We start from the raw sequence: 16,290 nt of genomic DNA on the forward strand, positions 1-16,290 counted from the left end.
GGTGGCAAAACGGTGAAGACAGCAAATTTTATGTTATGAGTATTTTATCACAATTAAATGTAAAAATTAAGGGCTTCCCTGGTGGCGCAGTGGTTGAGAGTCCGCCTGCCGATACAGGGGACACGGGTTCGTGCCCCGGTCTGGGAAGATCCCACATGCCGCAGAGCGGCTAGGCCCGTGAGCCATAGGCCCGCGTACCGCAAAAAAAAAAAAAAAAAAAAAAAAATGTAAAAGTTAAAAACTCTTATGGCAAATATTATGTTTCCTGCCTGGTGATAAAAATAGTATGAAGTGCTTATTATTTAAAATGTTATGTCCACTACGAACCTAAAGTCAGTATCACACAGTCCTGGAGCTGCAGGTGCATGTTAACTCACGATCTGGGTAAATTATGTCATCAGTTGTGTGAGTTTATACTCCAGCCTCTCCTCGCTGTGCTAGTCACACAGGCCTTCCTGCTGTTCCTGGTCCAGCCAGGCACACACCCTCCCGGGGCATTTGCAAATGCTTTTTTGTCCACCTGAACTACTGCTCTACCTGACACTTGCTATTAATTTGGCTTGTTCCCTCACTTCATGCAGGTCTCCACTCAAAAGATCATCTCATCTGATGAGGCTCCCCCTCATAATCCCATTACCTTACTTAGCCTGTTTTATTTTTTTCATCACAGTCATTCCAACCAGATTCCGTTACATGTTTGTTTACTGTCACTCTTCTCCCAAGAAGTACAATGTAAGCAAGGACTCTGTCTAGTATCTGCTGTATCCAAAAAACTTAAAATTGTGTCTGGCACATAGGATGTGTTCAGTTAACCTTTGAGGAGTAAGTGAATGCATATTTAATTTGTTCCACTTTTAGGTTGTAAACTCACTGAGCACGTCTTACTTAAATGCTAAACCTCCTTGATTGTTTTCTAGAGAGCCATGCAGTCATGCCGTTTAGACTGGGAAGGTTTTTCTTAAACAGGAAAATCAAAGATTTCTTTCAAGTTGGTTAAAATGAACCCAAGAGTCCTACAGCCCTCTAATAACCATTCCAGTCCTATATAATAAGTCAATGCTGTTGACAGCTAAATTGAGTCCTGTGAACAGGTCCATGCAAAATGAAATTACCCCATAAAAATGGGCAAAGGACTTGAGTGGACATTTCTCCAAAACTGGCCAAAAGGCACATAAAAAAGATGTTCAGCATCGTTAGTCATTAGGGAAATGCAAATCAAAACCACACTGAGAGACCGCTTCATACCCATTAGGATCGCTATTACCAAAAAAATGGAAAATAATGTGTTGGTAAGGATGTGGAGAAATTGGAACCCTCCTGCATTTTTGGTGGGAATGTATTAAAATAGTACAGCAACTATGGAAGAAAGTTTGGTAGTTCCTCAAAAAGCTGAACATAGAATGACCATATTTGTGTGCCAGTGTTCACTGCAGCACTACTCACAACACAGAAAAGGTGGAAACAACCTACGTATCCATCAACAGATGAACGGATAAACAAACTGTGATGTATTCATACAACGGAATATCATTCTGCCATGAAAAGGAATGAAGTTCTGATACATGCTACAATATGGATGAACCTTGAAGACCATGCTAAGTGAAATAAGCCAGACATAAAGAGACAAATACTGTATGATTCCGCTTATATGGGGTACCTAGAATAGTCAAATTCACAGAGACAGAAAGCAGAATAGAGGTTACCAGGGGCTGGAGAAAATGGGGCATTATTGTTTAACTCCAGGGTTCCCAGGTGGAGGGGAAAGTGAGGAGTTACTGTGTAATGGTTAAAAGAGTTTCTGTTTGGGATGATGAGAATGTTCTGGAAAGAGACCATGGTGACGGTTATACAACATCATGAATAATTAATGCCACTGAATTGTACACTAAAAAAATGGTTTAAATGACAAATTTAGTTTTATATATATATATATATATATAATTTTTACCCCAATAAAAACAGTTTTTAATTAAAGTGCCCCCAAAGTTTTTTTGAAAATGGGTTTTCAAAGGACTGGCATAAAAAGACCTAAATTCAGTGTTTCACGATGGAGACAGCCCTTTCTCATCTCCCTGAGATAAGCCACTTTCTTTGCTCCTCCTGCAAGATCTAGACTCCCTACCTTGTTTGTTCATGCCAGCTCTTTACATGGCTATTCCTTCCATAAGACACCAGTCATTCCCTCCATCAGACACTGTTCATTGCCAAAAGGAGTTCACACCTTCTTATTGGCCCTTCTCATTCCACCATTGTTTGCAGTACACTCCATGGTGCTGCTAAAAATGACCGCCCTTCTACAGCTGCCTCTTCCCAGGACCCCACTCCCCTGCCTCTGCATCTGCCCCAGGTCTCCCACTGCCCCTCCTCTCCCCCTCCACCAACCCAAGCCCCATTCTTCACTCCTCTGCCCTTGCCCCTGCCCTCTGCACTTTGTGCATCTCCCTCTGTGATTCCTTCCCGTGTATCCCAGGCCGGGTTCCCTCCCCTTCCCAGTCCGTGACCAGTGAGAGTTGCATCCAGGGACTTGGTGGAACTTGATCTTTCCAGTGCACCAGGTCTTGTATTGTCCTGTGGGTCTCTATCTGTTAGTTTTCTCTCCTCTATCTGCCTGTGTCCTCTGCTGCGACACACTTTGAGAGGGTAGGGATGGACTCATTCCCTTTCCTACACAAGCCAATCCCTTGCACAAGTATTGATATATGAGAGCTCAGTAAAGACAGCTTTGAAGATGTGATGATAGCAGAGCTTTTTAAGAGACTGGTACTTTGTATTATTAAACCCTAGACCAGGCCAAAATTTGTCTTCTGGTCATAAACAAATGAAAAGTCATCTTACAAGATAAGGCAAATGACTCAGTCAAAGGAATGACTGGCCTTACTCTAGTGTCTGCATAGTGAGGAAATCAACTCACAACCCCTTCATGGGGAGTGGTCTGTATGTGGGGAGGGGGTTGATTCATATTAGTGGGTTTTCAATGAGACCAGCAGGAGTTGACCAGCTGTGATGAACACCTTCGAGTTGGAGTTCTGAATACTCTTTATCACTGGAAACACATTCGTAAAATGCATTTTAGAATGCCCCAAATCCCTTAGTAGCAGGTCAATTATTATAATAGTATTCATGATGGTCATGATTTTCTTCACATTCTTCTCCAACAGACACGTCTTTTCATATTGTACCAATCAGAGAAGAGTTGAGCCTCACTTTTTTTATATGTAAATTATTTATTTTTGGCTGCGTTGGGTCTTCGTTGCTGAGCACGGGGTTTCTCTAGTTGCGGTGAGCAGGGGCTACTCTTCATTGCGGTGCGTGGGCTTCTCCTTGTGGTGGCTTCTCTTGTTGCAGAGCACAGGCTCTATGTGTGCGGGCTTCAGTAGTTGCAGCATGCAGGCTCAGCAGTTGTGGCTCACGGGCTCTAGAGTGCAGGCTCAGTAGTTGTGCCACACGGGCTTAGTTGCTTCATGGCCTGTGGGATCTTCCTGGACAGGGCGCAAACCCGTGTCTCCTGCATTGGCAGGCGGATTCTTAACCACTGCACCACCAGGGAAGTCCTGAGCCTCACTTTCAGCAGCAGAATTTTTTTTTCAAGAACTGTGTGTATTTGTCATATATGGCCTTTATTATGTTGAGGAAAGTTCCCTCTATGCCTACTTTCTGCAGGGTTTTTATCATAAATGGGTGTTGAATTTTGTCATCTCAATGGTGAAAAACTGAAAGCATTTCCACTAAGATCAGGAACAAGACAAGGTTGCCCACTCTCACCACTCTTATTCAACATAGTTTTGGAAGTTTTAGTCACAGCAATCAGAGAAGAAAAGGAAATAAAAGGAATCCAAATTGGAAAAGAAGAAGTAAAGCTGTCACTGTTTGCAGATGACATGATACTATACATAGAGAATCCTAAAGATGCTACCAGAAAACTACTAGAGCTAATCAATGAATTTGGTAAAGTAGCAGGAAACAAAATTAATGCACAGAAATCTCTGGCATTCCTATACACTAATGATGAAAAATCTGAAAGTGAAATCAAGAAAACACTCCTATTTACCATTGCAACAAAAAGAATAAAATATCTAGGAATAAACCTACCTAAGGAGACAAAAGACCTGTATGCAGAAAATTATAAGACACTGATGAAAGAAATTAAAGATGATACAAATAGATGGAGAGATACACTATGTTCTTGGATTGGAAGAATCAACATTGTGAAAATGACTCTACTACCCAAAGCAATCTGCAGATTCAATGCAATCCCTATGAAACTACCAATGGCATTTTTCACAGAACTAGAACAAAAAATTTCACAATTTGTATGGAAACACAAAAGACTCCGAATAGCCAAAGCAATCTTGAGAACGAAAAACAGAGCTGGAGGAATCAGGCTCCCTGACTTCAGACTATACTACAAAGCTACAGTAATCAAGACAGTATGGTACTGGCACAAAAACAGAAAGATCAATGGAACAGGATAGAAAGCCCAGAGATAAACCCATGCACATATGGTCACCTTATCTTCGATAAAGGAGGCAGGAATGTACAGTGGAGAAAGGACAGCCTCTTCAATAAGTGATGCTGGGAAAACTGGACAGTTACATGTGAAAGTATGAGATTAGATCACTCCCTAACACCATACACAAAAATAAGCTCAAAATGGATTAAAGACCTAAATGTAAGGCCCGAAACTATCAAACTCTTAGAGGAAAACATAGGCAGAACACTCTTTGAGATAAATCACAGCAAGATCCTTTTTGACCCACCTCCTAGAGAAATGGAAATGAAAACAAAAATAAACAAATGGGACCTAATGAAACTTCAAAGCTTTTGCACAGCAAAGGAAACCATAAACAAGATATAAAGACAACCCTCAGAACAGGAGAAAATATTTGCAAATGAAGCAACTGACAAAGGATTAATCTCCAAAATTTATGAGCAGCTCATGCAGCTCAATAACAAAAAAACAAACAACCCAATCCAAAAATGGGCAGAAGATCTAAACAGACATTTCTCCAAAGAAGATATACAGACTGCCAACAAACACATGAAAGAATGCTGAACATCATTAATAATTAGACAAATGCAAATCAAAACTACAATGAGATATCATCTCACACCAGTCAGAATGGCCATCATCAAAAAATCTAGAAACAATAAATGCTGGAGAGGGTGTGGAGAAAAGGGAACACTCTTGCATTGCTGGTGGGAATGTGAATTGGTACAGCCACTATGGAGAACATATGGAGGTTCCTTAAAAAACTACAAATAGAACTACCATATGACCCAGCAATCCCATTACATTACTGGGCATGTACCCTGAGAAAACCATAATTCAAAAAAAGTCATGTACCAAAATGTTCATTGCAGCTCTATTTACAATAGCCCGGTGATGGAAACAACCTAAGTGTCCATCATTGGATGAATGGATAAAGAAGATGTGGCACATATATACAATGGAATATTACTCAGCCATAAAAAGAAACGAAATTGAGCTATCTGTAATGAGGTGGATGGACCTAGAGTCTGTCATACAGAGTGAAGTAAGTCAGAAAGAGAAAGACAAATACCGTATGCTAACACATATATATGGAATTTAAGGAAAAAAATGTCATAAAAAACCTAGGGGTAAGACGGGAATAAAGACACAGACCCACTAGGGAATGGACTTGAGGATATGGGGAAGCGGAAGGGTAAGCTGTGACAAAGTGAGAGAGTGGCATGGACATATATACACTACCAAACGTAAAATAGATAGCTAGTGGGAAACAGCCGCATAGCACAGGGAGATCAGCTCTGTGCTTTGTGACCACCTAGAGGTGTGGGACAGGGAGGGTGGGAGGGAGGGAGGTGCAAGAGGGAAGAGATATGGGAACATATGTATATGTATAACTGATTCACTTTGTTATAAAGCAGAAAGTAACACACAATTGTAAAGCAATTATACCCCAATAAAGATGTAAAAAAGAAAAGCTGTGTGTAAAATATATTTCTGTAAAGTGAATTGTAGTATTTTGGACACTCAGAGAGTTTTCTATTTAAACCCTCTGATTCTCTGTATCCACTTCCATCATGACTTAGACCACATACCTGGCTTGCAAGACGTGGGGTCTTCACACTCTTAACATGTTCCACAGTTCAGTGTTCTCCAGGGAATGCGTGGGGTGATCTGCTGGGGTTCACAGGAGATCCCCAAAAGCTGCTCCTTAATTTTCTCTCTTTAATTGGTAACATACTGTCTTATAGGCGCCTGTGTAATGTTCTGAAGTATGAAATGTGAAGCTTTGGTTTGTGCAAAAGAAAAACAAGTCTGATGTTTTCTCTGTAAACCTGTCAGCTTGAAATTCTTTCTCTTGAAATTCTTTCTCTTGAAATTCTGAGTTTTTCTAAAATGGAAATGTCTAGCAGGGCATTTGGTCATAGCTCGATTCTGTCCCAGTTGACAGAAATCACTGACAGAATCTAGCAAACACTTTATCAGCAGAAGCTTTGAGTAAGCTCGCTCCCTCCCCAGCCCGGCTTCCGTCCCCATCACCGACTGAAGCTCCAGACAGAAAGCCACTACCATGACTCGGGCCACCTGCCACCATTTCAGTCTCATGAGAAAGCACTTCTTTATGTGAAGTCAAACATGCTTTAAAAAAAAATAAACCTTTTGGATTAAAAACATGTTTCTCTGGGAATTCCCTGGCGGTGCAGTGGTTAGGACTCCACACTTCCACTGCAGGGGGCACGAGTTCTGTTCCCAGTCAGGGAATTAAGATCCCGCAAGCCTGGAGGTGCAGCAAAAAAAAAAAACCCCAAAATCATGTTTTTCCAATTGCGCAGCTGAAACACTCTGCCGTCAGCTTTTGTCATCAGAGCCATGTTAAAACTAAACAGGGATGGTACGCTCAGGAAAATTGCCAGGCCTTCAGAATTTTTCTACGAGTCCCTGGTCTCTTTTCCACCCTCTTTCCTTTTTCTGTCCCACTCCTTTCCCTCCAGCCCCCCACCAGGGAACGATCTGATAAAAGTAATTAGTGTTCACCGATTCTGACCAGGTGCCTACAGTAGCATCCCCCCTACCGACCGCCAGCCAGGTGTGCGCCCCTCTGTTGAGTGAGTGAGTGACGCAATTCCCGTCCTGCCTCATTCCCCCAGCTACCTGCTAGAAAGGTCCTTCGCTTCAAAGTGAAAAAACAGAGCCTTCATTTTTCCTGAGTATTGCCACTTGCCATTGATACATAATTTTCCATGAATTATACCGTCTCATCCTCACTGCGGTGGGATGGATGCAATTATTTGCCCCATTTTACAGGTGAATAGACTGAGGCTTAGAACTGACGTTTTCCCCCCTTGTCCTCAAATTGTAGAAATGTAGACAGTTTTATTAAAGAAATGTCAGGCATTCTTCTATCCAGGCCAATCTGGAAGCTCAACTCTAAGAGCTGCCCTGGTTGGAAGAATCCTGTCCTGAAGTCTGCCCTGCCCTAACCGACCAGGGGAGCTACCTGGCCAGGCAGCTTCTTCCGTCTTCACCAGCGCGCTGGTACCATGCTCCCTTCTCCCTGTGTCTTTCTGGCCCTGGCCTCTGCTCTGCTAAATCCCTCCATTCTGGCATGTCAGACTTTACTTCAGTTAGTGTTTCATTTTTCTGTTTTCTCTGGAAACCTGCCTTATCTGATGTGCAAGCTCAAAATGATTCCACTTCCAATTCTGAACTTTTAACCGAGAGGCATGACAGTGGATGCTTTCTTTGCAGTAACAGACATATAACTGTGCCATGTTCAAGAGTACAAAGCCAGATAAAATAGAGCAGGGCCACTGGAAGCTTCTGGAGAAAAGGAGCTAAGAAAGGGACCAAACTGAGCAGGTCCTGTAGAACATCTCGGTTGAAAGGGTCTGTGTTTGGATTCACTAACTGAAATGTTTTGAGGGGAGAAACTTAGACCTCGTCTCTGGCCTGACTGCTCAGCCAGCTAAAAACAGAGACATTCAAAGAAATGGACAAGAAGGAACAGCATTTGTTTGTCGGTTCCTCTGGCCTATGACTGAGACCTTTTGTTTGTTCGCTGTTCATTTATTTCTAAAAACAAAAGCCTTCAGATAGAAACAATTTCCTGGTGTGAGACCCTCATAGTAAAGCCGCTTTCTTGGTGTTCTCGGGAACACAGGTTACTAGTAATTGATTTCTATTCTATTCTGGATTAGAGCACTTTTCATTCGTGACTTTCTTTTTTTTTTTTTTTTGCGGTACGCGGGCCTCTCACTGCTGTGGGCTCTCCTGTTGCAGAGCACAGGCTCTGGACACGCAGGCTCAGCGGCCATGGCTCACGGGCCCAGCCGCTCCGCGGCATGTGGGATCTTCCCAGACCGGGGCACGAACCCGTGTCCCCTGCATCGGCAGGCGGACTCTCAACCACTGCGCCACCAGGGAAGCCCCGTGACTTTCTTTAAGGATATTTTTTTCAAGGGCAGCAGAACTATTAGGTGTTATTTTCACATCCAGTAGTTTCTCTCTTAAGAAAAACCACATCTTTCAGTTGACTGTAACATTCAGAGATTTGATACCACCTTTACTTAATTTACAGCCAAATTCTCAAGTATAGTCATGGGTGATATTTTATAAAATGAAATCTATGGAAAATCCCTCATTTGTTCGTCTGGGTTGGGTTCTTTTCCCCTTGGTTTGACAGAAGGAGCCAAGCTTCTTTCTGTTTTGTTATGTGTCAGCATGAATTTTTAGTAGAGCAGCAAAGTAATTTTAGTATTCATAACGGCTTTCACTACAATTAGGTTGATTAACAGCACGAAAAATAAATATTTAAGTCAACCTTCCCTGCAGAATTCTGAATCCAGACCCTCCGGTCTCTGCAGCTCAGCTCACAGAAATGTTTCTTCAGCTTGGGGTTTCTCAGGGTTAGACCCAACATGGCATTACACTGGGAAATAAATCCACGGAGCTTTATAAAGACGATTTTGATGTACAATTTATTATCTCCCTCCGGCCTCCCAAAGCCTCGCACGGACTGTGGACATGCTTATTCCAGAAGAGTTTGTCAGCCGTTAAAATTAAATACCAGCCCGTATGCCCTGAAACAAATACACACATGACACAAAACACACAAGAAAGTGAGGCAACAGATGGCCAATAAAGCAGGTGTATTGTCTTGCCATTTTAACTCCTTTATTTAGACTTTCCAAGGAGTTTAGATGGGGGAAGGAGAGGCAGGAGATGTAAAGGCTATTTGCCATAAACAGACTCTATAGTGTTTCTTATACACTCAGGGGAAGTCTGTGAGAAAGCAGAAGTTAGTCGATGTAAACTCTGGGGGCCAAACATTACTTCTGTATTTCATTGATTAAGAACTGTGGTCGGTAGGACATGGCTGGTTTTTTACGAGACTTCTAAGTACCATGCATGAATCAAATCGTATTCCCCAAAACACAAGCGCTGCAACAGACCTGATTTTGAATGTATGTGACTGTATTCTTTATTCAATAGATAGACATTTTAGAAGTGGTTCTGCTTTACTTGCTTAATGAAAACAACGATGGTTCCAAAGCTCTGTTGTTTTAGAGGGAAACAGGTCAATCCTGAAGGCAAACTAGACAAAAACATAGGTAACTCAAAGTTTGTACGTCTCAACTCGGTTACCAAAAGCCTTCTGTTGCTACATCTTGGGCAAAGAGAGGAGACTGGAGGTGGTTGACAAAATCACCCGATGAACTGAAAATCTGCAGCCTTCTGCTGAATCCCCCCATTCCCTGGGAGGTTGCTTCCAGAACACTGAAGCAGGAACATGTTTTTATCAAATTACTGCCTTACTAGGATTGCTACCAATAATAAGAGCTACTACCTCATAACCGTTGGGAGCTTGGTCTTGGGGGCTAGAGTCAGGCCCAAATTCTGAGCTGTTGGGAGGGAAGGGCCAGAGGACCAGGAGGGGCTTGAGCAGCCTGGAGGCTCTCCCAGCTGCTGTTGAGATGGGAGATGTCAGAGCTAGAATCTGTAGGAAAAAGAAGGGGTCATACCATATGCTAACACATATATATATTGAATCTTAAAAAAAATGGTTCTGAAAAACCTAGGGGCAGGACAGGAATAAAGATGCAAACATAGAGAATGAACTTGAGGACACGGGGAGGGGGAAGGGTAAGCTGGGACAAAGTGAGAGAGTGGCATGGACATATGTACACTACCAAATGTAAAATAGATAGCTAGTGGGAAGCAGCCGCATAGCACAGGGAGATCAGCTCAGCTAGGTGCTTTGTGACCACCTAGAGGGGTGGGATAGGGAGGGTGGGAGGGAGATGCAAGAGGGAGGGAATATGGGGATATGTGTATATGTATAGCTGATTCACTTTGTTATACAGCAGAAACTAACACACCATTGTAAAGCAATTATACTCCGATAAACATGTTAAAAAAGAAAAAGAAGGGGTCAGACTGGGAGGGACTGAAGGGCATTCGTTCATTCACATCAAAAAACCACCAGTCTGGGGATGTATTTGGCAGGCTATCCAGACAGAGGGAGGCTGGTGTCAAGGAGATCCAGCTCAGGCTAACAGGAAACCGAGCCCAAGAAGGTTGGATGTGGGAGCTTGGGATCCAGGAGGCAGGCAGGTAGAGCCCTTCTGGCCTGTAGCATGGAGGGACAAGTCCTCAGGGGATCAGCAAAAGGTGACAGGCCAGGGTGTCCAAGATCTGGACTTCCTAATAGTTACAAATGCGGGGACTGCAGTGCAGAGAGCAAACCACAGGGTTCCTGGACGTGGAGCTTAGGATCAGAGTGAGACCAGCACAGGGCAAGCTTTACATGCTATGTGAAGTCTGGGGAGCTGCAGATCCTCTAATAAGAAGGTCATCCTAGAGCTACAGCTCTGCCAGTGGGGGAAAAGAAGCAGAGAGCTTCTTAGAAGCAGAGAGGCAGAACAAGAGAAGGAAAAAACACAGCAAAGGCACATCTTGCCTTCTGAAGGTGTAGGCCTCCTACAGAGAGTTTTCCAGATTCTTTTTATTTACCCACAAACCACATTTCCGTAACCATATCTATGTATGTATGTTGCCTTTTGAGTTGTATATTTATTGCCATTTTGAAGGTTTGAAGGTGTACTGCAAAGTATCTGATGTAACTCAAGAGTAAAGTAGGGTTCAGTTTAAGCTATACCTTAAATTAGATTAATTCCATAATTTTCTGCCTCACCATAGCCAATTCTCCCAGTAGCAGAATTGCTTATGCAACTTAAAAGATCTGTAATCCTAGAGCTGTGTCAAACAGACATATCAGTTTTGGAGTGATGAAGGTGTTCTGGAGTTAGCAGTGGTGGTTGCACAACTTTGTGTATATACAAAAAAAACAAAACAAAACACTGAATCGCACCCTTTGAAAGGGTGAGTTTCATGGTATGTGAATTATATCTCCATTTTAAAAAAAGAAGACATGTCCAGGTGTAAAGTCACAGTAAGCTTAGGAGACAGATATGGATTCTAAGGAATAATCTGTGAAAATCTGTTTAAGAGCTGAGACATCTGGTTACCTCTGGAATCAGTAGCTTCCCCATTTTTGCTAGGAGGTATTATGCTCCTGGGTTAGACGGCGGATGGGTTGAATGAATCACTGCCACTCTCCTAAACGTGTAAACAAATTGTCCACATATTCAGGTCAATGATGCTCACCAGGTACCAGGATTTGGAGCCCAGGGCACAGCCTGTAGCACCTGACAGACCTTCTAAGCTGCTGCTTGGGGGGAGTCCTTTTACCAAATTCCCCTAAAGAGAAGCTGTGTGTGTAATACAGACAAAGTCTGTGCTCATCTTACAGAGGCTCTTGCAGCTTTCTTATGGGTCAGAAGCCATCGACCTTTATCTCCCACCACACATTTCTCTTGTTTGCCTTTGTCATCAGCGTCGCAGGAGCGCTCACATATCATCAGGCTCAGACAAATCCCGTTTGTGAGACAAAAGTTGCACTGACCGAATTCAGCCGCACCGTTTTGCCTCTGTGCCTCTTTCTTCTGCGTGCACACGTTACTGTGCCAGGCGCAGAGAAACAGATTCCTATAAAAACAAAGAGAAAAAGAGACCCGAAAGGAGAGGTGGGGTGGTTTCTGTTACATCATTCTTCCTAATGTTCAGTGGGCTCACTGCACTGTCCACCAGACCCTGTCACGTGGTGAATGCTCGGGGAACATCAATCCATGTTATCAGGGGTCCACAGAGAGTGTTAGACAGGTCTCGGAAGCAAGTCCGAATACAACCTTCCTGGCATACCTGGCTCCAGAAGCACATTTGACATTCTCATCGGCCTCAGAGTAACTGTCCCTGGCCCCAGCCCTCCCGGAAGCCCTTTACCTGGCCTGGGGGAGGTCGGAGAGGTCCGTACTGGGGGCATCCTGCACACCGTACTCAGCTAGCCTGGGTTTTTCTGGGTGTGGTGCTCTCTCTAGAAAACTTCCTTCATAACTGAGGTACTGTGAGGATGCACGGCTTCTTCCAAGCTACACTATTTCTACACCTCCCATCCAAGCTCTTGAATAGGCAGGTGAAGCCCTCTGATTGCTCTGACCGTCCTTGGTCTCGTCTCCCGGGACTCTGCTGATGGTCTCCAGTGCCAGCCCCACCCGACATGCCACTTCAGGCCTCAGTATCCCTGTTTGAACATCTCATGCTCTGCCAAAGACGGCTTCCTTGCCCTGCCCTCCACTTCCACGGGCCAGTTCCTTTTTCCTCATCTGGCTGAGTTCTTTTTTATCCTGTGAGCCTGTGCTCACTTGTCACACTCCTTGGGACACCTCCCCTGGCCTTCAGCTGAGGGAGGGACCCACCTGGCTCCATCATAGCACACACCCTGATGTGCGGAAGTCCCTTGAGGGCAAGGTTGTAACTTTGGATCCGTGGGACCCAGCAGGACTCTTGGTACGCACAGTGTGAAGTCTGTGCAGCTGAGCCCAGTGCTTCCACTTCTTCGTTCAGTTCATCGCTCCACTGCCTGCCTGTCAACAGGAATGTGTGGGTTTTTTTTCTGACGCTGAGAAAGCTGATAAAGAAAAGAGCTTTTCTGTGGCAAACTGATAAGAATCTGAGTGATTGTAAGGGACTTGGCTTTTTGTTTTGTTCTGCTTAGATGAGCAGACTTGGAAATTAGTATTGGTATTAGAATCATACAGAAAGGAGACAAGGTTCAAAGAGCTGAAGCAGCTTGTCGGGGATCCCTCAGCCAGCGGGCGGTTGGTCAGGGCTCCTGGCTGTAAGCCAGAAGGCTTCCTGTAACCCCTTGCTGTCCCACTTTTTCAGATTCTCTGCATGTTTAAAATTTTAAAAGGTAAGCGGTATTAAGCATCTTTTTAAAATCAGAGCTAGCTTGTAAGACCACCGTTGGCCTCCCCTGGTATAAGACACATGTTAAGGGGCCCCATTCTGTCCTTCTACAGTCTTATGACCAAAGTGGACTGAGCAAACTGTCCACCATGTGATGACACAGAAGTGGGACCAATTTCGTATGTGGGTTGTGTAAAGTGGTTTTCAACCTTCTGTGTACCATTTGTAAATTTCCCTTTCATCCGGCCTATTACCAGGAGCATGACCGAAATTGTTTTAAATGCTTAAATGGATTTGGGTGCCAGAATCATTGGTTTTGTACATTGTTAGGGAGAAATGGGCTAGAATAGGAAAGCGACATCTTTGGGAGGGGGGTGGTATTATGCAGAGCAGTTGTTTCAGGACTGTTTACGGTGATTTCTTATACTTTTCAGAAATGTGAGTCAGTAATTCACTTTCTGTTTTCTCTAGAAAGAACTTGTGCCTAATCTCCACCTGATGCTTACTTTCTCTTTAGGTGACTTTTCAGATCACCTCTCCGTGTACTAGCGAGAGGCATTACGAGCGCCTTGGACGATGCTGTAACAAATGTGAACCAGGTTTGTACCTCCAAACCTCCTGTCATTGTACTCCAAAAGCGGGTGGGGTTCTTTTTTTAATCTAAGGAACCGTTTCTATCCTGCCAGACAAAAAAAAGAAATTGGGTAGGCGTTTTATGGCGGTGCCAGGTAGTGGTGTTTGTCACTCTGAGGACAAAAACTTTTCTCTCAGTAGATGAAATCACCTAAAAATCAAGAGCAATTTCAGAAACTGGTACTTGAATTAAGTACATGCTGGAACATGAATTAAGTACCAGCTTTCCAAAACGCTGCTTCTTGAGAAGGCAAGATGGTTTCTGAAACTCTGTTTTAGAAGTTTGTGATTCAAACTCTCAAAATATGAGATACAACTCTTACTTAAAAGTATTATTTTGCGAAATCCCCTGGCGGTCCAGTGGTTAGGACTCGGGACTTTCACTGCCAAGGGCCCAGGTTTGATTCCTAGTGGGAGAACTAAGATCCTGCAAGCCATGCGGTGTGGCCAAAAAAAAAAAGTATTATTTTCACAGAAATTAGCGGAGGATGGGGGTGGTCATCTATCCTAGAATCACTGCTAAAACTTGCTGAAACCCTGTTATAACTCCTCCCCACGATACCTGCTGAGGTGTAGAAGGTGGACTGGTCACCACTTCCCCAAAGTTGCTCTGCCAGAAGGTGACCAAGTGTTTCTATGGCCTCAGTGAAGCCCCAAGTCCAGAGGGTCCTCACTCACTCACTGTGCTGGGGAGAGGAGGAGAGCTTTGAGGAAAACGTGCTTACCTTATAACAAGATCCTTTAGATATTTCCGCTACAAATACTTTTTGGGTTCGTAGAATGAAGATCCAGTGATTTTCATGCGTGCATGTGTGTGTGTATTACTCTCTGATCAAACTAAGTTAACCGTGAGCCCACAGTGTACTTGGGACAAAAGAAGTTAACTATCCAGGTTGACAGGAGAGGGGTTTTGAAGATGGGAGGGGAGAGGTGAGAGGAAGTTCCTCTTGCTTAGCCCCCAGGGAACCCCTCAAGTTCTGTAGGCACCAGTTTGAAAACCATAGTTCTTTTCCTGAGTCAGCAGAGGTTTGCGGTGGAAGGGGTGATCTTTTACTTAGAAGACCTAAAAGACTGCTGTGAACACAGGCACAGCAAACCCAGGAGAGGTTATCTGAGCCAGCCGGGAGGGCTGAGGAGCCGTCGCTGTAAGATGTGGTCTTATCTCATGTATCAGTCTACCTTTGGGGGATGTCCTGGGATCATGGTCATGTAAGGGGTCCAGTATATTCGTGCTTGTTTTTTTTGTTTGTTTGTTTTTTGGCCACACCCCGTGGCTTGCAGGATCTTAGTTCCCTGACCAGGGATTGAGCCTGGGCCCACAGCAGTGAAAGCACGGAGTCCTTACCACTGGACCACCAGGGAATTCCCAGATTGGTGCATTTTTGTTGATTTGTTGGCTTTTTTGGGAGGAAGTATTTTTGATTGGTGCATGTTTCCCCTTCTAATTTAAGGAAAGTACTTGTCTTCCAAATGCACTGCTACCTCTGAAAGCGTCTGTCTGCCCTGTGGCCCGGATGAATACCTGGACACCTGGAATGAAGAAGATAAATGCTTGCTGCATAAAGTTTGTGATACAGGTGAGTCAGTCATGTCGGGGGCTGTGTGGATAAATGATATTTTTAGATACAGCAATACTGTCTCTTTTAGGGGCCATGGGAAGAAGTTTTGACCATAGACCCCCAGAAAGATGTGCTTCGGATCCCAGAAGGATTGTGTTAAAATTCTTCATGTAGAACTTCTGTTCTGGAATAGTTTTGTTTTGTTTTGTTTTTATTGAAGTATAGTTGATTTACAGTGTTGTGTTAGTTTCAGCTATACAGCTATACAGCAAAGTGATTCAGATATATATATATATATCTGAATATTCATATCTCCGATATTTCCTGTAAAGGGGTTATTAGATCTAGAAGGCTGATCAGAATCTGGGTTTTTCTGCTTTGTTTTTGACAAAACTCCTTCAAAGGTGAGCATAATGTGGTGATGTCAGTACTCACAGAGTAGCTGCTTCTCTCTCTTTTGGGTGATATTAGCAGCTGTTGATGATCATGGCCTAGATCCATTTTCATTAGGGGCTGCAGAAAGGTGATGTTCTAATTCCATCATCCCTTCTTCCTTTATTGGCTGGAATGCTTTCTAAAGAGAAACTTCCCTCATCAGCGGGTTGTTACCCTGAAGTACAGTATATACAGGAAAGGCAGAATGAACGCTTGTAACTTTATTTACCACTTTTCAGAATAATGACTTGATCACCAAGTTGTCTCCAAAGGAATTGTATGAATATTATGAACTCATGCACTTACGTCTTTGAGGTGTTTTAATCTATTGCGGTTACTAGTTTTACTGGTGCTTGGATTATCTCACCT

At 43.6% G+C, this 16,290-nt stretch overlaps 1 protein-coding gene across 2 annotated transcripts in view; it reads left to right on the top strand.

Annotated features, from left to right (window-relative positions):
* The window catches only part of TNFRSF11A (TNF receptor superfamily member 11a), a gene marked incomplete at both ends in the record, with an annotated part of 56,691 nt that overhangs the window by 12,584 nt on the left and 27,817 nt on the right, over positions 1–16,290 (top strand). For both annotated transcript variants that reach the window (XM_082668332.1, XM_082668333.1), the window contains 2 exons: positions 13,812–13,893; positions 15,379–15,504. In XM_082668332.1, coding sequence (XP_082524458.1) covers positions 13,812–13,893; positions 15,379–15,504 — 208 coding nt within the window. The remainder of the gene's footprint in view (positions 1–13,811; positions 13,894–15,378; positions 15,505–16,290) is intronic.

Source organism: Grampus griseus (genome assembly GCF_964374135.1).
Source record: "Grampus griseus genome assembly, chromosome: 12".
Classification (NCBI taxonomy): Eukaryota; Metazoa; Chordata; class Mammalia; order Artiodactyla; family Delphinidae; genus Grampus; species Grampus griseus.